Below are 26949 nucleotides of genomic sequence, written 5' to 3' on the forward strand. Positions count from 1 at the left end.
TAGGATGGCAGTTAGCTCATAAAAAGAGAATGCTCTTCAAGCATAAACTAAGTGGCAAAGTGTTTTCATGATTGCTAATTCAGTTTCCAAATGTCAACACTTAACACATTTAGGAATAAATAATTGTCTTAAATAGATTTATATTGTCTGAAAATTAAAATATACAAGAATAGCAAAGAACTTAAATAGAATCTTGCATATCTCTTTTCAGGACAAGATTTTTTTAAGGACTTATGCATAAAAATTTACCTATGCTCAGCTATTCCGTATACTTATTCAGTGTTGAAACCTATACATTACACTCCACAAAGAAAAATTGAAAATTTATTCAGAAAAATACTGTTAGATGTATAACCCTTTTTGCAAAAGGTTTCTGCTAACTTATTGTATGAACATGAATCTTTAACATTTTATCTAAATTTTCTGCTTGAATATACTGTATGTGTAGAACTTTATATACCTAAACTTTCCAGCTATTCTTTTCTTGATTCTTCTTCCAAAGTAAATATAACCTGCATATTGAACTTGATGTTTTGAAACCAACCAAGAAAAATTCAGAGAATTAAAATAGCCCACATTTTCTAGTTTTTATCCTATCAGGGGGGACTTAGCCTATGTCTTCTATAGTCCAGAAATAACAATTTCCACTTTTCATTATTTTCCTTTTGATTCAAAGGTGATTCCTATTTATTCTTACCCTTCTGTCACATTAAAATGGTCAAACATATTTTAAGATGACTCAGTCATCCTGTAGCTCCTTAAATTGAGTTCCAAGAGAGGGTCAACCTCTCATCTTTCCTCCAACCCCTGCTCCCACAAATATTTTAATCGTGACAAATTTGGGGAGAATATTTTTTAAATACTAAGAACAGTCTTTTATCACAATTGGGATTAAATTTAGATCACTTTTAAATGCAAAGGATACCACACTCAAAAATAAAATAACTTAATAACATACAGGGAGCCCAATATGTAGAAGAGATAAAGGTACAGTAGCTCTTCTTGACAAGGAGCAGGGACCCAGAGTCTCACTCACATGACTTTCCTTCTCACTTGGCCCCACAGACATCTCCACATGTTGCCAGCCACTGGCTATGTGAAAAACTGGTTGGAAACAGTGATTGAGATAATTATTTACTCATAATTTTGAGCAGTTGTTGTACTAGGTATGTAGGTAGGTAGGCAGATAAATGTTGTCTCGATGCAAGATGTAAAATAGAAGAATTTTTCAAGTGAAAAATTACAGGAAAAATAAAGACAGCTCTGTTGATGAACAATATACAGTTGACAAATAATGGAATGAAGATTGTGAGTAGGAAATAATTTGGTTCTAGAGGCTCCTTTATGCAGAAGAACTAAGGAGAACTGCAGGTTATTGTTGACTTCATGGATTAAGGGTACACTTGTATATTTTGGGGAAATATAATTAAAAACAAAATTATTCCCAACCTAGAAAATGTCTCCACTAAGGTAGAGATAATCCCTTTGTTACCGAGTAAGCATTAAATCAGAATGGGACAGGCATCACAGGCAATTTGCTATGAGATTGCAAAGGCAGAAAGAAATCTCACCCTTTTATATAGCCAAGCAGACACCCACTACACACATGTCCTCAGAATAAACAATAAACAGTCCTCAAGTAAGAAGACTCGACAGCACTAATTGTCACACATAGTTCACCCTAGATTTGACTGGTAATTAGTTAATTGGGAAAATAGAGTCTCTCATTTTAATTTTTATTTGTTCTTATAGTATAAGTGATCTAAGGATATGTGTTCATCTTGTATGACTTTCTTCCTTCACTTGCTCTTTATTTCTTCCAAAGCACTTCAAAATAAAAAATGTTTAAGAGAAATATTTCAAGCTAACAGCACTAAAAATAGAGAATAATATTTTATCCAAATATTGCCTCATGCTTTTATAATATTCCTTACCATATCCACAACTGAAAATTATAACTATAACCTTTATGTCCTCTTAATCACATTCCTAGATTTTTTGATACTGAAAATTACTTTAAACCAATTTCTATATTTATAGTTTTTATGCTGTTCTTTTTTGTTTGGTTGGTTTTTTTGGTGGGGGAGGGTAATTAGGTTTATTTATTTATTTTTTGATGGAGGTACTGGGGATTGAACCCAGGACCTCATGCATACTAGGCATACACTCTACCACTGAGCTATGGCCTCCCCCTCCATTTATAGTTTTTAGAAGAGATACCTTATTTAGTAAGTGTTTATTAAATTCAAAGTGCCCTCAGGCACTGAAGGAAATAAATGCAACTGTAAATTAAACAAAAGCTCATTAATTTTTTCATCAGCCATCAGAATGCTTACTGTTTACCAAAGAATGTACCAAGTATACAGTAAACAAAGTTGATGAAATGAAACTACTGCCTTCAAGAAACCCAGTCTCCTATAGAAGATAGTCAGTGAACAGTTATATAATGATGTTATGTAATTATGGGGTAAATAGTGCAAGACAGCCCAGATAGAGAAGATTCAGAGAGATAGATTTTCAGTCCAATAGGGATTGAATGATGTATGCACACAAACTTGTGTATGTTTGAGAAAATGAAGACGATGATATTTAAAGTGTGATAGACATGCAACCCTTGAAACTCCATATTTAAATTTAGTGTTGGAGTACGAAAGGGATAACTTAGAAATTATTTTCTAGTAACATGGCTGGTGATGGCAATGAAATATGGTAGCTCAGAAGGTTTTCAGGTGTTCTAAGCAGTTAATAACACAGGACTAAATCTCAACCCTGCTTTATAAATATCACAGCATGGAGTTTTCTGATTCTCTGAAATGGGTTTTGGTGGGTGGGGATAAAGAGGCATTGTACAAGGCAGAGAATGAGATTCTTGAGCTCCAAGATGTGGGTTTAGTGAGAATCTTTTAGGAGGTGAATTAACCTCTGTCACTAGACTATTTAGTTTCTCTAGAATCAGAATGCTACACACTTACTTAAAACACTGAATATCTTCCCATAGCTTTTCACCCAAAAACCTTAGCATCAGAAGTAAGATCCCTCATCATCTGTCCCTTGTTCATCATCCCCTCACCTCTTTTATCATTATCCTCAACTTGGAACTTATACTCCAGCAATTACCAAATTAGTCGACATTCCCTGAATATTACAAGGTTTAGTCTTGCTCCCATAACCATTTCATATGCTGCTAGCTCTATCTAAAATGTCATGTCCTAAGTGTTTTATTCACAGGACTACTCCCACTCATGCTTCAAGATTCAGTACAGATAACACATTCTCTGGGAATGCTTCCCTGTCTCCTTTCTTCTCCATCTACAAAAACCAGTTGAGATCCCTTGCTAGGTACTTCCATAGCCCTCTCTGCTTTCCTGCATTATCACACTTTACTATAACAATCACTTGTCTCCTCAACTATAAAGTAACTCTTTGAGGGTAGAGACCCTCTTTTTTTCCTCTAAATTTTCAGTGGTTATAACTTCCCATTCTTTGCAAAATCAGAAGTATTTATTACGTATCTGTTTAGATAGATGGATGGATGAGTGGATGGATGGACAGATAACTTCATATACCATATAAGCAAATGATCTAGTTAATATGAATTATGTAGCAGAAGTTAGACTTCCCAAAAAAGAATTAAAAATCAATATTCAAAAGTCATCTACTGATTTATGAAAGTGTCTGTGTCTTTGTTACTAGTAACTTAGCTTCTGAAATTAAAACAATACAAATTCAGAGTTGTTCCTGTTATACTGGCTTATATCATGTCTGTCTTTAGCATGTGTAAGTTGTAGTATTAAAATGCTCAGTATAATTTTTCATATGACTTTCCTCAGCTAATTTCTATTATTTTTCAGGAAAAAATGCTATTACACTGACCGGAGGAACAAATCAATGGGCAGGTTAGTGGGTGATGTGTAATTTGTTTAAGACCAATTTGTCATTTGGGAAAAAAAATAAAAAGAATGCATTTGGTTACTGATATCAGCAGTCGTAAATTTTAGGAAGAAAAACTTTATTTGTTCAGGAGATTTAGAACATGACTTAACACCAAATTCGACAATGTTTAAAATCTGATTATCTCTTTTTTCAATTTACCATTGCCGTTCCTACAATCCTTTCTTGATATAATGTTATGGAACAAAGGGAAGAAGGATTTTAATTGAAAGTTAGTGTTTTCGGAGATTTAAATTTTAAAAACAGTTTTAAAACCAGGATTGATGGGTAAATGATGACCCACGAGAGACACTGAACAGTAGATTCAGCAGAGGCCTTCTGGATCATTTAATCCAAAACTCTCCTTGATGAGCTGGTAAAAGAAAGACTAGCATCCAGAGTGAGATGAAGTGGGTAACCAAGGCCATACAGCATCTTTTGTATCATGGACCTACTTTTGTTCCACCAGCTGAAGCTGCTTCTCTTATAGCCAGTATTGAAAGCAAATTTATTTTCAAGAGCTTTATCTCAAAACAACATCCCTTTACCTATTGTGGTAACAGTAGCTATGGCAAAGGAATTCATTAAAACACAACCCTGACACAGAAGAAACCTTCCTTCTTGAATTGCCTTGGCCCTGTTTCACTGGAAGAAATGAGCTTCCATTTAAAGAACCCTAAAACAAAGGGCTCCTAACACTTGGCTGTTTTTCTGCTCATCGCAAAAGAATCAAGTAACAAAAACAATGTGAATGTGGTAGAGTAGGCCCTATTGAATAACGCTACAGGATATCGCAAGTCAGAATGACACAAAAATTAGAAAAAAATATATAGTGTAAATAAATATCTGACCATTTTAGGAAGGAATTTCATAAATCTAGTTCCTTTACCAAAGGAAATGGCTGAATATAATTTAGAACTTTAGAACAGGAAATTTTTGAATTCTAGAATTACAATCTACAATAGGAGAATCTTGTACTCTTTTAAACATTAAATTTAGGTATGGTAGGAATAGATGATAAGAAAAGTAAATTGGGGGGAAAACTTGGAATTTGAATGAATGCTAAGGGAATTAGTACCGAAATGACTCTTTAAACAATTAATGACCTCCCTCAGCCAGGTCAGGTTGTTCTTTTTGTCAGGTGAACATGCTCAGATATACAGTGAGTTTTCATCATTTCCCTTGTGCCTATTTTTTCCTGGTCTATATAGCAAATTTCCAAAGTTATTTTTGCATAATAAGGTCAAATTTGCTGGAATATTATGATATATAAATTTACAACTGCAGATTTTTCATGTTTTTCTCTACATGTGCCTGTTCAATATTGGATGTGTTGATAATATGTGCTTGGGTTTGCTTCCATGTGTTCTGTAACATTAGTGAGATTTTGCCACTGTGTGATTAATGGGTTTTCTGTATACAGACATCTTCCTTTCAGAGACTTGCAGAAGGATAAAGTCCTGTATATTAAAATGGCAACAAATGTCTATGTAGTCCTGTCATAATTTAGTTTTAGATTAAATGTGTGCTTAGAATTCCTGATAAACATGTGTATACTAAATCCTAAAGAAACATTCTTAATAGTGGAAGAAAGTTTTTTTTTTTTTCTATTTTGGTCAAGCAAAAGTAAACTAGAAAAATGACCACTGTATTGTGTGTCATAATATTTTTTATTACCTTTTGTGTTTATTATTATTTTCTGTTTAATTTTATGAAATGAAAATAAGGTTATCAGTTATTCCAAATGATTGTTAATGTGTCTTAAACGTTACTATAGCCTACAGCTTTACAATTTATGTATTGCAAGTAGTATTCTTTGTTCTTTGAGTTTGTGGATGCATATGGGGTGAGTAACAGATAAATAGGAAAGGCATTTATAAAATTATATGACATTAAACTGAAAAATGAGTATCATGTTATTTGCCTGAGTTCATACTTTCAATTAAGGAAATGAGTTATTTTGATTTTTTTTTTAAACTTGACCTTTGGAAAAGAAAAGTATAATGTTTTGTGTGTGGTCATCATTGTTATAAAATTATAAAACCCAATTTGTAGACAATTGGAAAAGGCAAAAAAAGTCAAATATGTGCCCTTAGATTCCTCAGATTTCATTTGTGCTTTCCCTTTCTTGAAGTGGGAAAGATGTTTTGTGCATGGATGAGTAAACATTAGGAGATAAATATGTATAGGCAACTATCCAACTTTTGAAGATTATCATTTCTCCAGGCAGGTGGATAGGAAATCTATCATTTGTTTACAAAGCACCTTCATATTCAATTATCAAAACATCTTCATCATGACCCTTCGGGAAGGCAGAACAAAGAGTAACTGTTTTTGTAGCTCAGGGGAAATAAATGACTCCATTATCACTACCTTCTCACCACCCCACACCTCAGTCCCCCAACTGTCGCATCTGGGGTGGTAGAGTCTGTGCTCTGACCAAGTTCTGTTGATGTTTTAATCCAGACTTCTTTTCGATTTCTATTGAATTGTTCCCTTTCCACTGATTTTGACAAAGGAAATTAAAGCTCTGTTAGAAGTCATCCTCACTGAATGCCTTAAAATCTTGAGTTTGCAAGATGGCTAACATGATAAAGGTTTGGTAGAAGTTAGATAATCCGTTAGGTTCCATTGATGGCATGGTGGTGGTAGTGGTAGTTGTAGAAGTAGTGACGCCTCTTTGCCTTGTTGTTATCATAAACATTTACCGAGTACTTACTTTGTTCTTGGCACTGTGATATCTGGCATTACCTATTTAACTATCAGAATATCCCTTCATTTAAGTGATGAGAAAACCGAAGGAGAATCAAATACATTAAGTAATAAGCTAGATCATTGCATCCTGTAATTCAGATTCAGCCTGTCCACTGAAATAAATGCACAGCCTAAAAGTTGAGAGTTATGTTTTATTTGGCGGACATTTCTGAGGACTCAGACCCCTTCGAGCCAGGATTAGATGACAGCCTCTCGGAGTGCTCTGAGGGACTGCTCCAAAGAGGTAAGGGAGGAGCTAGGATATATAAGAGTTTTATGAGGAAAACCAGGTAGTTGGAACATTAAAGATTACTTGTTATCTAAAGAAAAAACAGGCATCTGAGGTTAAAGAATTTAGTGCTTTTCTATGTATGGGAGGAAGCAAACATTTGGGCTCACTGAATTCATTCCTTTGACAAGCACCTAGCTATCTAGGGCCAGTATCCTGTCCTTTCTTATTCTGAGTCCACTCAGGATACACCGCTGTGAGTGGCTGCAGAGGCCGGGCTGCAGGCTTGTCTTCACTGGCCAGTGGCGGTAGCCACTGATGACGTGATGGTTACAGCATTGTTTGTTTACTGATATGGTTTGCAGTATTTTCCACTCACAAGCCTGACCACATTTCATCATCAAACATCATTCATTCCTTCTTAAGAGTGTGTAAAATGTCTAAACTGATAAAATTGTTTATCTTTCTGTAAAAGGTCAATGATGATTTAAAAATCATTTTATCTCATGTCTTTAATTTATTTAAATTCACATTTATTTCTAGTATGTTTGTTATCTTGTCAGAGATAAAAGGCCCGTGGGTTCTGTGCCTCATCAGCATTTTCTAAATGCCATCAGATGCTAGCTTTTGTTGGCTCCTCCTCACCACCTAATGAAGTAGGCTTTCTTTACATGTGAGGAACCTAAAGCTCAAAGATCGGAAATGTTTGGTTCAATTTCAATGACCCACAAATTCATCTTCCAAGTCCTACCCCATTGTTCTCTTCACTAGGCTAAATTTGAACAGCTTGAGAATTGCTATCTAATCCATTCAGTGTTTTTACAGACTATGCACTAGTTGCTGGAATATGCTGATATTCTGTGATTTCAGAGGCTTTCTTTGTAATAAGAGGAGGAAAAATGAACACTTCAGATAATGCTCATTTATTATTTTAGGCTAGAAAGAAACACTCTGGACCCTCTAAAACCAAAAATGACTTGGCAACAAAATGATAACCTTACTTGGCAAAGAAAAGGTCAAAACTCTTCTCACATGCTAAACTTTACATTAAGACTTATGCTTGTTTCAAATTATACGTAGTAATTTTACCGTGAATAGACTTGACTAAAGTGATTTCTAAGGTACAATCACTGCGTGCACATTGGGGTACTGAATTAGTTTTTTAAAGTTGAAGCAGAGTTGGCCAAAGAAATATTCAGATACATTGTACTTGTCTAGGAAAGTATTCTGTCCTGCTACTTTGACTTCTCTATTGCAGAAGGAGCCAAAAATTGCCAAAGATAGAACCTCATAAATAGTATATAGATATAACACATTTTTAAAGTAAACACAGCTGTTATTACAGCAGCTCAGAATTTAATTTTCAGAATCAGTCTCTGGAGTCAGTATCTCTTTTGCTTTCTTTTTTGTCTTTTGGAAAAAAAAATGATTCAAGTCAGTATATATACCCATAGAACAGGGTGATGACTGTACTCTAAAGCTGAGGCCAAAGTATCCTGATGTGAGATTTTCTGAAACAGTGTTCTAATACTTATCTATCCAGTGTCTATGCTAAATCCATCAGTCAAAGCACCATCAGCCCACCCCCTCCCCAGAAACTAATTAGAAATGCAGAATCCCAGACCCCACAGGAGGTCAACTGAATTAGCATCTGCATTTTAACAGGGTCTTCAAGTGATTTATCTGCCCATTAAAGTCTTTAAAGTACTGCCAAGGGAACTTGCCTTATTGTTAATAATCAGGTTTAAAGTAAAGCACCAACTCACAATTCTCCAGCAAGGTCACTATTATTATTTTTATTGTATGAGTGAGGAAAACTAGGCAAGAAGTTAAATAACTTGTACAAGTTCCCACAGCTACTGTAAGGCAGAGCTGCCTTTGAATCCAATTTTTCTTGACCCCAAAACCCTAGCTGTTTTCCATCAGCCCCCGTGGCTCCCAGTGCTGCTAAATTAGTGTGTTGTAGCCTTTTCTTTCTTTTCCATCTTCGGTTTTGAGAAGCCACATTGCTGTAGATTTTTTTTAAGCGGTCTGTAGCTACACATATATAGACACACAGATAAACATATATACACACACAACTTTAATATATCTTGCTAGTTTCATTTTTTTATGCTCTTTCCTACTCCATCTTTGTGTATGATGATTTTTTTTTAACATTTTCCACCAAATTTCTCTTACAAGGATAACCTAGTTGCCCTGAAAGAGTTTAAGTAAATGCAAGATTTGGTTTATTTGAGAATTTATGTCTTCTGCTTGCGAACAGGAGTAATGCATGTTGTGTGGGTGTGAGTGTGGGTGTATGTCTTTTGGGAACTCTTTTTAAGAACGGCGGCGGAAAGTAGGCATGGCCCTGGAAAGCAACCTAATTCAATTGTAAAATATGACTTTGTTCCAGGGTGCAGAAGTATTTTAGAAGAATCAAAAAATGGATGTCCCAAAACCCAATGGTTCTGGACAAGTCAGCTTTCCCAGACCTGGAGGAGTCAGACTGCTATACCGGCCCCTTCAGCCGCGCACGGATTCACCAGTGAGTCCCCATCTCTTTTTTTCCCACCACTTCTTGAAATCATCCTTTTGCTCTTTCTGTTACTGGCTCTCATGTTTACTCCTTGCAACTCTTTCTACATGGAGACAGTATAGAACGTGAAGGGGAAGGGAGAAACATCGCTGATCCCTAAAGTACTGAAAACGAGATAAGCTAGCTCGGAAAGTGCAGTATGAGGGGATGACATCAATTTTTAACGTGTTCTATTTGGAACCATATTACTTAAGGTAGTACAGAATTTATGGGAGCCAATGGGAAATCTGTTCTCTCCTTGTTCCATGCCAAACAACAAGCAGGCGGACATCTAGACTCCCTTAAAAGCTGAAAGATACTGAAATGAGTATTTGATAATGCCTTATATTATTTATGTGTGTACTTTTTTCTCTGCCAAGTGGTTTTTTTTTTAAGATGATAGTTTTTCTTCTGATTTGCTGTACTTCACATGCATTCGTTTGAATGGAGAAAACACGTAGATGACGACCCAGGAACTTGTAACTGTTGCTGGATTCTGTGGTCTGCGCTGAGTATTAAATCCGATCCCCTTATCTCGCCAGCTTCATAATAAACAACAAAGACACCTTCTTCAGCAACGCGACTCGAAGCAGGATCGTCTACCACATGCTGCAGCACACCAAATATGAAAATGGAATATCAAAAGTGGGTAAGAGCACTAATTAAAACCACAAAGTGGTATTTACTGTTACTAAGTATACTCAGAAATATTTTTTAACAACTGAAGCTTTGCCTTCATGTGTTACATGTGAAGATATAATGCATTGAACAAACTGTAAACATTCTATTTTTCACCTTTTTGATAAAAAGATAATAAAACACACACACAAAAACCTTTTTTTCAAGGGCATTGGACCATATGTATTGTGAACGAAAATACTGCAACGTGAGTGAAAATACTGCAAGCATATCAGTAAACAAAGAATGCTGAAACCAAGTCCTCAGCGGCTGCCGCCACCCCCCAGTGAGGACAGGCCTACAGCCCAGCCTCTGCAGCCACTCACAGCGGTGCACCCTGAGTGGACTCAGAATAAGAAGGGACAGGATACTGGCCCTAGATAGCTACGTGCTTGTCAAAGGAATGAATTCAGTGAGCCCAAATGTTTGCTTCCTCCCATATATAGAAACGCACTAAATTCTTTAACTTGAGATGCCTGGTTTTCTTTAGATAACAAGCAATCTTTTATTGTTCCAACTACCTGGTCTTTGTTGTAAAGCTCCTACATATCCTAGCTCCTCCCCTACCTCTTCTGAGCATTCCCTCTGAGAGATCTGAGAGGCTGTCATCCTGGCTCGAGTCCTCTTGCCAAATAAAACATAACTCTTAACTTTTAGGCTGTGCATGTATTTCAGTCGACATTATCAAAATATGAAATGTCCGAAAACTTTGAAACAAATTTTATTTCTTGAAATTTATCCCAGTGTTATCGTTTGAATACAATATATGGAGAAATTTGTTCATTGTAGCTTTGTAAGCAAAGAATAAAAGAGAATAATACTGGAGATACTTTAACTATCCATCATTAAGAACTGACAAATAAGTTAGGTTATATCCACATAATGCATCCATTAAACATTACATGATTTTATTCACTCTTAATTCAAATTTATTGAGCATCTATTATACGCTATATATTATAGAAAGTATATGACATGGACCCTTTACTCATAGAGATTGAAAATTAGTATTAGTTCTCTATTTACTGATTTTGAAAGATACCATAGTGCATTATTAAGTAGAAAAAAAATAATTTACAAAACTAAGTCTAATATAACCAATCCCATTTCATAAGCATAGACAAATGAAAAGGAAAAAAATTCTAGAATATATATGAAACTTTTTAGAGACTATCTCTGGAAGGTGAAGTTAAGAGCTAATTTTAACTTTCTAAATGTCTATGTTGTTTTAATATTTAGCAGTATGCTGCTGCGTGTCAGATGCAAATGAAAATTGAAAAAGTTTCACGTAGGAAAATTACGTATAGTTGCAAAGTTTACACGGAGCAGAGCAGATAACAATGGGTAACAAAGGATCTTGCCTTTTGTTGGGGTGAAGAATACAAGATAACAGAAGAGATAAAATGTCAGTCATGTCCTAAAATCCTTTAAAGAAAAAAAGGTGATAGCCAGTGGAAACTTAGACCAATATCCACTGATTTGCCTTAAAATAGAATGCCATATTAGTAAAAGGAACCGTGTTTTCAGTCATTCATTTTTTTGAAGAGGAATGTTCAGACTTTGGTTCTCTTCTGATTAATAATTCATTTATTCTTGAACAGTCAAAATAATTTAAACACTAAATTTTTATAAAACTTTGATACTTAATCAGAAGTTTTCTAAACAAGAGATAAAAATAGAGAAGTCCAGAATGTAAACTAATAATGTATGTAAATGATAGCACTATGTGCTTATGTAGTCTTTCAAAATGAAATTGACATTTAAATGATTGTAAAGATACCATGCCTTTTGTGGAACGTGCAGCAAACACAAAAGAGTAAAAAAAAAAAATTAAAAATCCCTACATTCAATTGTCACTGTTAAAATTAATACTGTATATATACATGATATATGTGATACATATGATATCACAAATGTCGACTGAAATAAATGCACAGCCTAGAAGTTTAGAGTTATGTTTTATTTGGCATACATTTCTGAGGACTCGAACCCCTTGAGCCCGGGATGACAGCCTCTCAGATCGCTTGGAGGGACTGCTCCAAAGAGGTAGGAGAGGAGCTAGGATACTTTACAACAAAGACCAGGTAGTTGGAACATGAAAAGATTACTTGTTAACTAAAGAAAACCAGGCATCTCAAATTAAAGAATTTAGTGCTTTTCTGTGCATGGAAGGAAGCAAACATTTGGGCTCATTGAATTCATTTCTTTGACCAGCACTTAGCTATCTAGGGCCAGTATCCTGCCCTTTCTTATTCTGAGTGCCCTCAGATTGCACCATTGTGAGCGGCTGCAGAGGCTGGCCTGCAGGCTTGTCTTCACTGGGGATGGGGGTAGGGGAGCAGCCACTGATGACTTGATGGCTTCAGCATTCATTATTTACTGATATGATTTGCGGTTATTTTTCATTCACAAGTATATCATATATATCATAATTAGAACCATGCAGTGTTTACAACTTTCTATCATTTTTATATTACCACTATGAGTATTTTCTCAAGCCCATTAGTATATCTGAAAACATTTTAAATAGCTGTACAATATCCTATTATAAACGGTCATCAAATCACACTCATTTCCCAAGCACCTGATATAATTGACTATACCGTAATAATGAAACAATTCCCCAATTTTGGATGTACAGTTATTTTTAATTCTTTACTAGAACGAATAATATTGCACAAAACTTGCTCTCTAGAAGAGTTTTCCCAATATCTAATCTCACCAGGACTATAAGAGTGTCCATTTCACTACACTCTCACTGAAATGAAGATTTTAAGAAATGTCCCATATTTATGTCTCTTTGGATCAACATTAAAGAATTAAAGATTTCTCAGTACTGATACCTTTTTGAGACATTTTAGGGGTGAGGAATTCCTCTGCTTCTTTGACCAAATTTTGTTATTTTGAGGGGAAAAAAAGTTGTTCCTGTCTCATGTGCCCCCAAATAAATGAGTATTAAAATGCCCGTATTTCATGATATGAGAAAGTGCCATATGTTGGAACCTTGCAAACCTCCGCTTATTAATGTTATAAGGACATAATTATTAGACTCAAGATCAGTCTCTTTCACAACCTCACTGTCCTCTTAGGTGATGTGGCTGTGGAAGTCATTTGGGTTATTTGTTTTCAAAATAATTTATTATTCCAAGTGTATGTATGTATATTGCTTCAGAGGGAATTCTTCAATTAAACTAACCCAGAAACTTTTCTTCTCTTTCCAGGTATCTGTAAACTTATAAACAATGGCTCATATATAGCAGCTTTCCCCCCGCATGAGGTAATTTTGAAATATAATTTCCATTAAAAATGTTTCTTCTGATCAGTGCTTGATTTATTTTATTTTATTTTATTTTATTTTATTTTATTTTATTTTATTTTATTTTATTTTATTTTTTGCTTAAATCTGGCTGCCATTTTCCAAGAAAATTCAATCCGTGAGTGGCCCTGGGCCTTTCTGAGACTCCACTTTAATCTATGGCTGCACATTGGCTCCTGTGCTCCAGAGCCCTTCTGCATTTGGCCTCAAATCAGGAATCCCAGCCTTGGAGGGAACTTATGAACACTGCTCAGCCACTCTGTATCTATACAGAGATAGCCTTCTGCTCCAACAGAGCTCCGTGCTTGACCCAATCTGGGATTTAAACCAGCTCCTAAACAGGACAGGTTCTGGCCTGTGCCAGATACTTTTGGGTACCTGAAAATCGAAGACAAACCCACACCAAAAACATATACCCCCTATTGACTTGATTTTCTGCTAGGTTATTACCTCTCTTCTAGTTTTAAGTAGGTCGTGCTGTGGTGGCTTCTGGCTGCTGTGTCATGAACGACATTTGAGTCAGTTTTAGACACCCTCCCCCAGCACACACACACTACATTTTTTAAGGCAATTTTGCATTTTAAATTAAGAACAGGGTCTTTAGAGGTTTAATGAGTGCATTTTCAAAGTCCATTACTCTTCTATTTATAAAAAGGCCGAGGACTCGTGGGACATAATCCCAATACCTGAGGAATTCAGTCTAATATAACTCATAAAATATAAAATGTATTGAGCACTTCCTATTTGGCACTGAACTAAAGGTTTTAAGTGGGCTATCTCATTTAATTTTTGCAACAACCCTTTGAGATAGACATTAATATTAACTCTGTTTTATATAGGTAGATCATTGAGGCACAGAAAGGTCAAGTATAAAAGCACAGTTTTGAGCTCAGGAAGCCAGATTCCAATGATTACTTGCATCATAGTATTTCTTATATTAGGAATAGAAATAATGATAACAGATACTATGTTAGAGTTTTCATGCAACAAGTGCATGGATTTTCCCTTTAATCTGACAGTAACCTTGGAGGGGAGGTATTTTTCCATTGTAGAGATGCAGAAACAGTGCTCAGAGAAATTAAACACCAAGTCAAATACGACTTAGTAAGTGGTAGGTGTTTGGAGTGGCGAAGTTCCTGTGAGAGCTTCTGTCACACAGGAAGGTTTGATTTGTTCCCTAAATAATTTTGTCTACATAGGTAGTCTGTGTTCTGACAGTTTACTTGACAGCTTCTTGTGTGAAATTTGTAACCCGTTAGCAATAGGTTGTAAATGGGCATTTTCCCATATATTCTTGTTACTTGGTAGAAATACTAATATATGGGACACATAACACAAAACAACTAGGAAACAATATTATTGAAATGCAGGTAACAGAAATGAAACAGCAAGTCAGTAAAATGGACTTGAGAATTTCCTGTTGATTTTAAAAGATACTACTTGAGGAGAGAAACACAAGGCTTACTTAGGGGACAGTGGTGTCAATGGCTCTGACTGTAATTTGATTAAGGACACACAGTTTGTGTCCTTCCTTTATGCAGGGGTATCACTAGTCTCAGTCTCATTTTTTCTACCCACGGTTGAGGTTTATTTTGTTTACAAATGGGACAGTGGTTTGAGGGGAAAAAGAGACATTTCCAGGGGAAATTGGCATGATAAGGAAAAAAGGAAGGGAAGAAGAGGAATATTTGTGAGGGAGTTTGCCTAACATATTGATAGAATTGATAATCCTGTCAGTTATGAATAGTGGAGACAAGAAAAGTGTTTTGGTTGGAGGAGGGGGTGGATCATGGAGATGGTGGGGATCACTGAGGGTACCTGGTCCTCTGACCAGGAATGACAATTCGTGCGTGGGCAGGAATCATCACTTTGGTCAGTTTTCTCTTATAACCCACCTCATGTCATTGTCAACCCAGAACATTATGCTTGATTGAGGTTTTTGAGCAGTTAGAACATTGATGTACTAGGGAATTCTAAAGCTTATCACCTAAAATCCAGGAAATGCCTTTTTCTGACCACTGAGGCTGGGAAGGAAAGGCATAAAGTGATATTTCAGAAGAATTATCAGGAATAATTGAAAGAAACCTGAAATATTGATTCACCCTCCTTTACCTACCCAGTCTCAGAGCAGGCTACCTTAACAGTCAGTCCAATGTCACAAGCAAACAAACTCTTCTCAAGTGGATGTCTTAGAGTCTTGATCTTTAATTCCATCTCCTTAGCTTCTAATCTTCAGGGTTTAAACAAACACCTTGGGCTCTGTTAGGGAACAAAACCCTGCAACTGCACTTTAACTGTAATTCCACCCTTACCTAATTAACTTTTCTATCCTGTTAGAAAGCCAGAGCCAAAAGCCATATGTGTCTCTTTATTTCAGCCTTGAGGCACTTGCAGACCAGATTCAAAGTGTCATATTTCTTGATAGGAACTCTCAGCCCTGGTTGCCTAGGACCATTCAAATGATAGTTTTTCCCTATTCAATGGCCACAATATAGCAAATGCCTAAAATTAATTAGCATTCATTTTGTACCTCTAATGTGCCTGCTACTTTATAGCGATTATCCAAGTGGGTCCTCACAAGACACCTCTCTATTGGGTGTCATTCTTATTTATTCTCATCCCCATCATCTAGGTGAGGTAACTGAGGCATAGCTCCACTTGTTCTGAATTCTTATCAACAATTTCATGAAAGTAGAATCACACTCTGGATTAAAGAGAGGGTCTTTGTGAAAAATCCTGTGTCCTAAGTTTGAATTCAGAAAGTAAAGTCACTATATCTATTATCCTTTTTTTTGAAATTATAAAAGAAGAGTAGTTCAGCCCTCAGGGAATAATTTTCTCTAAAAGGCATATATAGTCTATGTTCCTGAAATTACAGCCCATATGACAGATTTTTGAAGGGAGATATAAAGAATTTGAAAAATAATTCAATTTTTAGAATATCTTGTCTGAGGTAAGTTTTGTGGATTCTAAAGTTTAAAAACATGACTAACACTGGTGACTTAGGCCTCTTACACTTTTTGAATGCTTATATACTCTCTTTCTTAGCTTCTATAAATGAAATAAATATTTTTCTGGAACTGGATTGCTTCTCAAAAGCAGAATTAACTCTCAATGTCTGAACAAAAGATTACAATGATGTATCTAATGTATCTCATTGATGATGAAGATACTCTGTTTATTTAAAAGAACTTAGGCCCCAAACAGTAAAAACTAAAGTCTAGTTTACCTTAAGTGAAAGAGCCCTCATTGGTTTAAAAAAAAGGAATTTAAGAAAGAATTTTTAAGGAGCTATCAGAATATTTTCAATGAAAGATAGATATATAAAGTCATCTACTACATCACTCTAGTGATGGGCTTATGTTTACCATTTCTGAAGCTTTCAATAAGGTGTTAAATTATTCTGTAAGGAAAAAAAGCAAAAGCAATTCCTATTCAAATTTCACTAAAAGAACAGATATCAATTCATCTTATTTTATTTGTTCTAGGGAGCCTACAAGAGTAGTCAGCCCATCAAAACCCACGGCCCTCAGAATAACAGACATCTATTGTATGAGCGCTGGGCACGCTGGGGAATGTGGTACAAGCACCAGCCCCTGGATTTAATCAGGTACTGTGGACTGATTGATAATGGAGGACATATTGTACCATTCTGTTGTCATTTTCCTAGATTTGGAATCCTTGTATTTACTCACCAGATCATCTGTATCCATCAGGGTACAGTCATGAAAAAAGAAGACACTACAGGCCTTTCCATTACAAGGAAAGTAATTTAGGGAATTACTAACACAGGGAATGGGAAAGCTGAGAAATCAAACAGGAATAGTGAGGCAACCAGAGATTAACAGCATCAGAAAATTGCTAACAACCTTAAAGCTGGAGAGAAAATGGAATAAAGTTTATTGCAGAGCTGCATACCTGGGGCATTGGGTAGGAGCTGTGCCATCCGTGACCAGGACTGTCTGCAGAGAAGTGAAGTGTTGAGAGGAGACCACGGAGATTTATGGAGCTACAGTGAGGTGCGGCTGCTCTGGAGACAGCCCTGAGGACGGCCAGGAGAGGAGAAAAGATAACTGGCTTCTCCCTTCCTTCCATCTCTGAGTTGTCCAGTACCTCCTGGCACAAATTCATTAGGAGCAATTTACAAGACAGTCTGTATAATCTACTTCCCAGTGAAAATAAGTCAAAACAGGGAAAGGCAGAACATGGATCTGAGAGCAGAGAGGAAAATGGCCAACACAGCATCTGTGCACGTATTTATCTTTCAACAAAGATTTGTGGAGTGTCTGTTCTATTCCAGGAAGTATATTCTAGCAAGTAATGGCTCTCAACTGGATTGGTCTTGAAATACTGTTACATTCATGATTTATTTTATTTGGATGGAGGATAATTTGTTCTTATTTTTAAAAATCAGGAATTAAGTATTAAAAAGGACTTAAGTCCCTAGTTAACTAGAAACACTTACAGAATAAAAGAAAAAAGAGCATTCATATTAAAAGATTATATATGTTGATATTTTGAACTGTTTATGAAATTTAAATATCAAGAATAACACATAACTGTATCAGCCATTGTCCCAGCAGGAAGCTGATAGAACTGATAGAATAGAAGGGGTATTTGAAGAGAATTTAATAAAGAAATATAATATACAGAAGTATAAATAGGATCGGGGGAGGGGGAAATAGATGCTGATGAAGCTCCCAAGGACCAGCAAAAGCTGGGTGCTGTTATCACACCTGGACCTGGAGGGACAGGGGAGAGAGCAGTTGTCAGAACCAGTTAAGAGCTATAATCAAAGCAGGAGAAAGTCAGGGTAATAAAAAAATTACCCCAGCATCTCTTTATCCTTCCCTCTGATCTTCTGCTGGTACTGTTGACCAATGAGCCCATCAGGAAGCCAGAGGAAGGAAGGAGCATAGATGGTACAGTCCATAGAGCTGAGCCACCTGGACACTGAGCAGGAAGGGAAAGGGTAGAACGTGGATCCAGACGCACAAAGCATTGTACCCAACACCAAACCAGTTTTATTTCAAGCATTAAGTATGTGGGTATATCCAAAATCAAGATGCTTTGATTCAAATTCAGTCAGATCATTCACAACAAATGATCTGATTTGTATTTATGCAAGTGAAAGAATTATTATTTAAGAGCTATATGAACACAGTGAGATGTGTCAGTTCATAAAACCATATTTATTAGGAATTAAAGTGAAGTTGAGATTTTCAAGCAAGCATTTCAATGTCAACAGTTCTCCTGTCTATTGGCACATTGCTGTTGCTGCCTCAGGTAATTTCAGCAAGCAGCCTTATTTTCAATAAATACAGTGATTCAGCTGCTATTAAGAATTCTTTGGATGTTGACATAGGAGGGAAGTTTTGCTTACAAAAATTATGTATTTTGTGTTGCAGTAGCTGTGAGGAGGGAGATATGATGAAGGGTCCCTGGATAGGAAGGCCATAAAAGAGTAGAGATAGCATTTCAGCAGGTTCCTGCTCTCAGGAAACTTGCTTATTACCAAACTTAAGATGGGGACAAGGCAGACAGCGTATTAAACTATATAATCTCATGCATGAATTTTGTACAAGGCCACATTTTATACAGTGAGCAGGAAGATGGCTTTAAAATCATGCCTTTTTAATTACTTGGAGTTAAGTTGTTCTGCACACTTTTAAGGACATAGATCTCTTATTGTGTGGCTTTCTACCTGTAGTGAGAGAAAGAGAGTGTCCGGGAATTGGAAGTGTTTAATATATTTGGGTCATGGGTGATGGAGACCCACAGGCAAGGCCTGTATTCTCTCATGTGAAAAAGGCAATTCATTAACAGTGGATGAAAAGTGAGGGGCTGCCAATTCATTTTCTTTTTTATAAATAACCATTTCTGGACATGCATTGGTATTTTGTTTTTATTTTAACAATGAAGTCAAGCGTTTAGTAGCCAAAGCTTATCTTCATTTCAGTCTATTTTTCCATGGAAAATATTTGAATATGGAAAGAATACATTTTAAAAATTGTCAACTGCAGCACCTGCTTAACGAAATAGAGCTTTGTGGCATTTTTTTTTTAATGTTTTACAATAGGCATCTAAGGGATTTAAATTTAAAGACTAAATAAAATAATCCTTTCTGAAGAAGTTCAATTTCACGTTTGTTTATCTGATGATAGAAGTTATTTCAGCAGCAGAGCCCTGTCATCAAATGAAACGTCATGTAATATCCCAATACCTGAAACAGACGTCGAGAGAGTGAGTCTGGGTGAGGTGGGAGGAGCAGCAGCGGCAACCCCTGTTCTTCCTTGCCCTGTCACGGTTTTAAAGAATACGCAGAGACACCAAAAGATTGTGACTACCCGTGTTCTTGGTTAAGAACATTTTCATCAGCCGTCTTGGCCTAGAACTAGCTTCTCCTCATGAAACAGATCTGAAAGCTGCTGTAACTTAGGTAATTATACTCCTGTCAAATATACTGTTACTCCTCTTAACCTTCAACAATGTTTAATTAAAAACCTTGGTATAATACTGCCTGTGTAAGGGAGTCGATCTGTGTAGTCCTCTATAATCATCACTTTAAAGATACCCCGTTATGTTAGTAATATGCACCCCAAACCCTTTTCTGCCCCACAGAGAACACTTGTTTAAAGGAACAAATGGCTTTATTACAATATTACTGTTAACACAATAAGCTTTCATCTCAAAGTAGAACATTATCATTATATAAGAAATGAATAGACTATTGATCTATGTCTCCTAGGAGAAAGAAATGAAAAAAACAAAAAAACAATTAGATAAATGATACTAATGGAGAATGACTCCATGTCTATATCTGGAAGAATATGCACAAATTTTAGTTGGAGAGAATGGAAAAGGAAGAGAATGATTTTCTGAGAAGTCTTGCTGAAGATAAAATAACAAGATAACCTTCTTCCCAACAAGAATTCTTGCCCACAGCAATATTCTCAGATAAACTGTGAAACATCCATCTTTAAACTAGTGCTGCGACAAAACTGTGTTTAAGTCATCATTTTTGGAAGGTGGAGATGAAACACCAGAAGTGAATTCAAGAAATTATCATTTCTTACCAGAGCTTTAGAAACTGTGTAACAGTTAATACTGGTGGTAGATTTGGTGGAAGAAGGAGCAACAGAACAATCACTAGATCTACCTTATTCATCTGCTATTTCCACATAAATTATGTTAATCAGCTGAAGGGAAATAAATTACACTTACTCCCTTTGCTTCATTCAGTGAAAATACTTCCTGTGTGGGTGCTAGTGAAACAAGACACAGGTCCACTTTCAACCAGCTTGCAGTCTTAACGGGAGGGAGAGGAGCAGGGGAGTGACGGGTAATGATCATAAAGGTTTATAACTTTGGGACCGTGAAACGTGGGGGAAGGCAGTGTGGCAGCAAGAGCTGGGGCATCTAACCCAGGTTTGAAGTGGACATCATGAACGGCTTCCTGGAAGACCTGATATAAAGGATACGAGTATAGTTATTTACAATATTGTATTACTTTCAGGTAACCAAAAATTACCCTACATTTTGGAAAGATGGGAGAGGAATGTGAAAAAATGAAAAAAAAAAAAAAAAAGGAAAGGATGAGTACAAACCGATCAGGGGTACGGCTTGAAATGGGATATTCCAAAGTGAGGGAACAGCACTGACCAAGGAGAGAATCATGTGCCCCAGGAACTGCGGACTTGAACTTGACTGAGGGAGATGTGTGACATAGTTGTGCAGATTCTGTCTGGCATAAAGGAGTCTGGCCAAGGGTGCAGATGGAGACTGAAATCGAATGAAGCAGATACCTAGAAGGGAGATTTTTTTTTCTAATTTACGCCAAGGTGATATGGTTTAGCACAGCTCTGTGTGTGGAAAACAAGAAGGGATTCTATTAGGAGGGTAGAGAAGAGCAAGAATGGCCTTATAAAAAACTGTATGCACCATGTTAAGAAGTTTGACACAGAAACAAACACATTTCATAAAATTATTGCCCCTATATTGACAGTGTTTAAAGACAAACAATATCACCATTATTGGATTCATTCACAAGAAGGGATGTTATGACACCTTGGATGAAGCTGAGGAGGAACTGAGCCAGCAGCCTCAATTGTCCATCTGAAATTCTGACTAGTTGTGACATCAATACTGTATAGTGTCACTTATGTTGCCTTAAGCTAAGGCTTTACTTTCTCATGCAGGCTATACTTTGGTGAGAAGATCGGGCTATACTTTGCCTGGCTGGGGTGGTATACCGGAATGCTGATTCCTGCAGCCTTTGTTGGCTTGTGTGTTTTCTTCTATGGAATATTAACAATGAATGCAAGTCAAGTAAGGTAAGCTATTAACAGACTTATTTTAAAAATAGAGACTTTCTTCTGACTGAACAAAAGTTTTACAACAATGCTGGCTATAAAAACAAGCGATGGGACTACAATTTATTTGCTGTCTTTTGTTTTTGTTTTTGTAGGGGAAAAACAGTATAAAATAGTCATTTCTATAGTTTTATATGCAAATTCTCTTGGATAAGTTTTGAGACTTTCTTTTATTGCCAAATTTCTCTTCCTGGTATATCTCACATAATCAGTAATTCAGCAATGCAATAAACAGTTATATGTAATTTCTATTTGCATAGTACTTAGTAGTCTGGAATGCCCTCTCAATACATTATTTCAAATAATTATAATAGCTACCATTCTTTAACCACTTACAATGTACAAAGACCTTCCAAATACATTGTTTCATTTAATATAACTTTCACTACCAGCATTGGAGATAAGTAATTTCTTTTTTCAGATGAGGGAAACTTACATAAAGATATCTAAACAAAATATTCATACCATATAAATCCTGCCCTATATAGTTTCCTTTCATGAGAACATAAAATCACTTTCTACTTTCTTTTTACTCTCTGTAGGAATAGACTTGTAAAAATGTTAGCATCAACTTAAGATATCAAAATGGTAGTAAAATAAAATTTGACAAAAATCAAACATTTATCAGAATAGTGATTCTCCTGTTAAAACTGAAACGACTCAAGATTTAGATATAGGAACAATACATTATTATTCAGCAGAGGTAAGATTCACCCTGGCATTAAAGAATCCTCTTAACAAGCATGTACTATTTAATATACCACAAGGATTTCATCAGGTTCAACCTTGTACCATACAATTCAAAATATGAGAAAATACTTTTCCCCTCCTTCAAAGCTCAGTAATTTTTTTCCCTTTTGTTTCATCTTGCTACTGTGTAGTAATCATGATAGTTAATAGAATCATAAAACGCATTTCCTTGAATTTTCTTAATATATATGTGTATATATAAAGGCTAATATATAATATTCATATGTATAGCAGTTTTGCCTAAAAACAAACATTTTCCTTGCTTCAGAGTTGACTCCTGTTCCATATCTAAATTATTTGTTCTTCATGAAGGCCAAATGGTAATTAGCATGAAAACAAAAAACACCTACTATTCAAAAGCATTTCATCTAGTGGCAGGTTTATTTCAGAATGTTGCAAACTCACTGCCACTCTGGAAGGCAGCATCTTCCTGAACAAACTTGTGCCTGTGGGAAACATTCATCCCCTTTGGGTCATTTCTCTGTATGATGTTGAATCAGTTACCTCTGAGGCTAAGAAGAAAGGTTGTGATTGGGAATTACAGTGTCTCGAAAAAAAAATGCATTCTTTTTATTACTTCTCTATTCTCTGTTTCTGTGAGTTTGGATTTTTTTAAGATTTCACATATAAAGTGATGCTATAAGTATTTTTTTTTCTGTCTGGCTTAATTCTCTTAGCATAATACCCTTAAGATCCATATTGTCACAAGTGGCAGGATTTCCTTCTTTTTTGAGGCTTAATACTATTCCACTGTGCATGTGTGCATGTGTGTGTGTGTCTCATGTCTTCTTTTTTCATTTATCTGCTGATGGACACCTAAGCTGTTTACATACCTTAGCTATTGTGAATAATACTACAAAAAATGTATGGGTGCAGATACCTTTTCAAGATACTATTTTTATTTCTTTTTAATATATCCGAAAAGTGGAATTGCTGGATCATATAGTGGTTCTATATTTATTTTTTTGAAGAACTTCCATATTAGCTGTGCTAATTTACATTTCCATCAATAGTACACTCTACATCCTCTACATACATACTTTCCTCTACATCCTCACCAATAGATGTTACTTCTTGTCTTTCTGATAATATCCACCCTAACAGGTGTGAGGTGATAACTCAGTATGGTTTTGATTTGCAATACCCTGATGATTACTGATGTTGGTCACCTTTTTATGTACCTGTTAATTTGTGTATCTTCTTTGAAAAAAATGTCTGTTTAGTTTCTGTGCCCGTATTTTAATCATATTATTTTGTTTGTTTGTTTTTGCTTTTGAGTTGTGTGAGTTCTTTATATTTTTGGATGTTAATCCTTTAACAGATAAATGGTTTGCATTTGGTAGGTTGCCTTTTAATTTTGGTCATAGCTCCCTTTGCTCTGGAAGAACTTTTTAGTTTGATATATTCCCTCTTGATTATTTTTGCTTTTGTTGCTTTTACTTTTGGTATCAAATCCTGAAAATCATGCCAAGACTATTTCAAGGAGCTTACCTACTGTGTTTTCTTTTAGAAGTTTTATAGTTTCAGGTCTTAAACTTGCATATGTAATCTATTGCGGGTTACTTTTTGTGTATGGTGAGAGATAGAGCTCTAGTTTCATTCTTTTGCATGTGCATATCCAGTTTTCCTACCATCATTTATTGAGGAGACTATCCTTTCCCTATTACATATACATGGCTCTTTGTCAGAATTGGCCACAAATACATGAGTTTATTTCTGGATTATCTATTCTGTTCCTTTGATCTGTGTATCTGTTTTTAGGCCAATACCATACTGTTTTGATTATAGTAGCTTTGTAATATTGTTTGAAATAAGGAGGTGTGATGCCTCCAGCTTTGTTTGTGAAGATTGCTTTGGCTATTTGGGGTCTTTTGTGGTTTTACACAAATTTTAGGATAGATTTTTATATTTCTGTGAAAACACCATTGAAATTATAACAGAGATTGCATTTAATCTTTACATCTCTTTGGTTGGTATGGACACTTCAACAATATGAAATTTTCTAGGCAATGGGCACAGGATATCTTTGCATTTATTTGTATCTTCTTCAATTTCTTTTTCATGTCTTACAGTTTTCAAAATATAGGTCTCTCACTTCCTTGGTTAAATTTATTCCTAAATATTTTATTATTTTTGATGCAATTGTAAATGGGATTGTTTTCTTCATTTCACTTTCTGATAATTTGCTGTAAGTGTATAGAAACACAACTGATATTTGTATATTCACTATGAATCCTGCAACTTTACTGAATTAGTTTATTAATTTTAGCAGTATTTTGGTAGAGTCTTTAGTGTTTTAGAAAAAAAATAATCTTTTAAAGTAATTGATGAAGACAGAGAATGATTTTTAGGCAATTAGCTACTGTTAAGTTGATTCCATGAAGAACATATTCATAAAGTTTTCCCACATGGTGTAGACTCCCTTCTCCACCCTCACACAGCTGAAAATGAACAAAGTACAATGAAAGGAATAAATTTTCTGTTCCTATTGATTTATGTACCAATGAAATAAATTAGGCTCCTTTTGTATGAGGTAACTATTCTTTAACCTTCAGTACAAGGAGTATTTTAAAAGGCTTTAGCAAATTCTTTTCTTCAGTGCGTTATGGTATTATATTAGTGCTACTTCTGTCACACTATAATTAAGATCCTGTCAGACTTTCTATTCTAAACCAAGATAAGCATCAGTGAATACCTTGACTTTCAAAATTTCATGGAGCTGAAATTTTCCATTCAAGGTGTCAGACGTGGTTAAGTCGTAGGTGTTATCATAGAAAGTGGGTAGAGAGTGGGGCTTTTATTTTGAGTTCCTTTGTTTTAGTTTTATTGTAATAAGTTCTTTTTTTGTTTATTGCAAGGTAACAGAATGTTAAAAACCTGAAGATTGGATTGTATTTGTTATGTTTCTGCAGCTATGTTCATTTATTTAAGGTCATATTTTTTAATTGCTCTGCATTGAAGAATTATGTAAAAATTGAATTACAGATTGTTTATTGTATGCATAAGTACATGTATATATTTACATACATATTGATCAAAGGTGGTCAGATTTGCGCCTGATAGAACACCTATTATGGGAATATAATAATGAACAAGCAGTTAGATATGGCCCCTGCTTCTCAGGCTTTGGGTTTCTAGTCCAGAGCAGAGTGGAAACCTCAACTTTCTGGCCCATTCTTGCCTCTTCAGCATTAGGACTCACCAAGAAATACATTTGGTCCTCAGTGTTGACCAGCTTTGCAAAAACTGTTGGGTCATAAAGGACCACTTCAAACCTCTTCCAACAGCATTCCTTAGCAATAAGGGTTTCTTCCATTTATTAGGTGCCCATGATGTGCCAGATACATTATCAGTATCCCTTATGTAATATCCCTCTTGCATATTATCACCAACTGGAGATGAAGAAGTTGATCCTCAGAGAGTTAGGTGACTTAGGGGAGCATATCTAGTAAGTTCAAACCTATATCTGATTTTTTTTTAATTGTGATAAGAACACTACATGAGATCTACCTTTCTCACAAAAGTTTAAGTGCACAATACAGTGTTGTTGACTATAGCACAATGTTGTACAGCAGATCTCTAGAACTTCCTCATCTTACATAACTGACACTTTCTACTCATTGAACAGCAGCTCTTCATTTCCCCTTCCCCTACCCCCTAACAATGACCATTCTACTCCATTTCTATGAGCTTGATCGTTAGATGCCTAATGAAAGTAGAATTATGCAGCATTTGTTCTTCTGTGACTGACTTATTTCACTTAGCAATGAATGTCCTTTGTGTTCATCCATGTTGTTGCTTATGGCAGAATTTCCCTCTTTTTTTAAAGCTAAATAATATCATATTGTACATCTAATCCACAGTTTTTTTATCCATTCATCATTGGATAATTTCCATATCTTGGCTATTGTGAATAATGTTGCTGTGAGCAAGGGAGTGCAGGTATCTCTTTCAGATCCGGATCTCAGTTCTTTTAGATCTATACCCAGAAGTGGGATTGCTGGATTAAATGGTAGTTCTATTTTTAATTTTTTGAGGAATTTGCATATTATTTTTCATAGTAGTGGCACCATTTTGCAGTCCCACCAACAAAATTTAAGTATTCTGAATTCTCCACATCCTTGCCAACACTTGCTACTTTTGTTTTATTTTCTTTTGTTTGATAATAACAATCCTGTCAGGTACGAGGTAATATCTTGTGATTTGATTTGTTTGTCCCTGATGATTATATCTGATTCTAAAATCCATGCTTTATTCATGCTTTCATACTGCCTTCCCTTAAATCTACTTTCGTATTTTCACGTTTCCCCACAATGAACATCTCCAAGCATCTTATTCTGTACTTTGTCATGTTGAAGGA

The 26949-nt window shown here is 35.7% G+C and overlaps 1 protein-coding gene and 1 non-coding gene across 4 annotated transcripts in view; one reads left to right on the plus strand and one right to left on the minus strand.

The window, feature by feature from the left end:
- ANO3 (anoctamin 3) overlaps positions 1–26949 on the plus strand; it is a 357402-nt gene that overhangs the window by 252377 nt on the left and 78076 nt on the right. For all 3 annotated transcript variants that reach the window (XM_072969684.1, XM_072969685.1, XM_072969686.1), the window contains 6 exons: positions 3852–3896; positions 9312–9443; positions 10016–10122; positions 13373–13428; positions 16956–17077; positions 21666–21800. In XM_072969684.1, coding sequence (XP_072825785.1) covers positions 3852–3896; positions 9312–9443; positions 10016–10122; positions 13373–13428; positions 16956–17077; positions 21666–21800 — 597 coding nt within the window. The remainder of the gene's footprint in view (positions 1–3851; positions 3897–9311; positions 9444–10015; positions 10123–13372; positions 13429–16955; positions 17078–21665; positions 21801–26949) is intronic.
- Positions 2118–2190, minus strand: TRNAT-AGU (transfer RNA threonine (anticodon AGU)). The gene has a single exon. It is a non-coding gene; the product is annotated as a tRNA-Thr (tRNA).

The sequence above is a fragment of the Vicugna pacos genome, chromosome 10 (genome assembly GCF_048564905.1).
Source record: "Vicugna pacos chromosome 10, VicPac4, whole genome shotgun sequence".
Taxonomy (NCBI): domain Eukaryota; kingdom Metazoa; phylum Chordata; class Mammalia; order Artiodactyla; family Camelidae; genus Vicugna; species Vicugna pacos.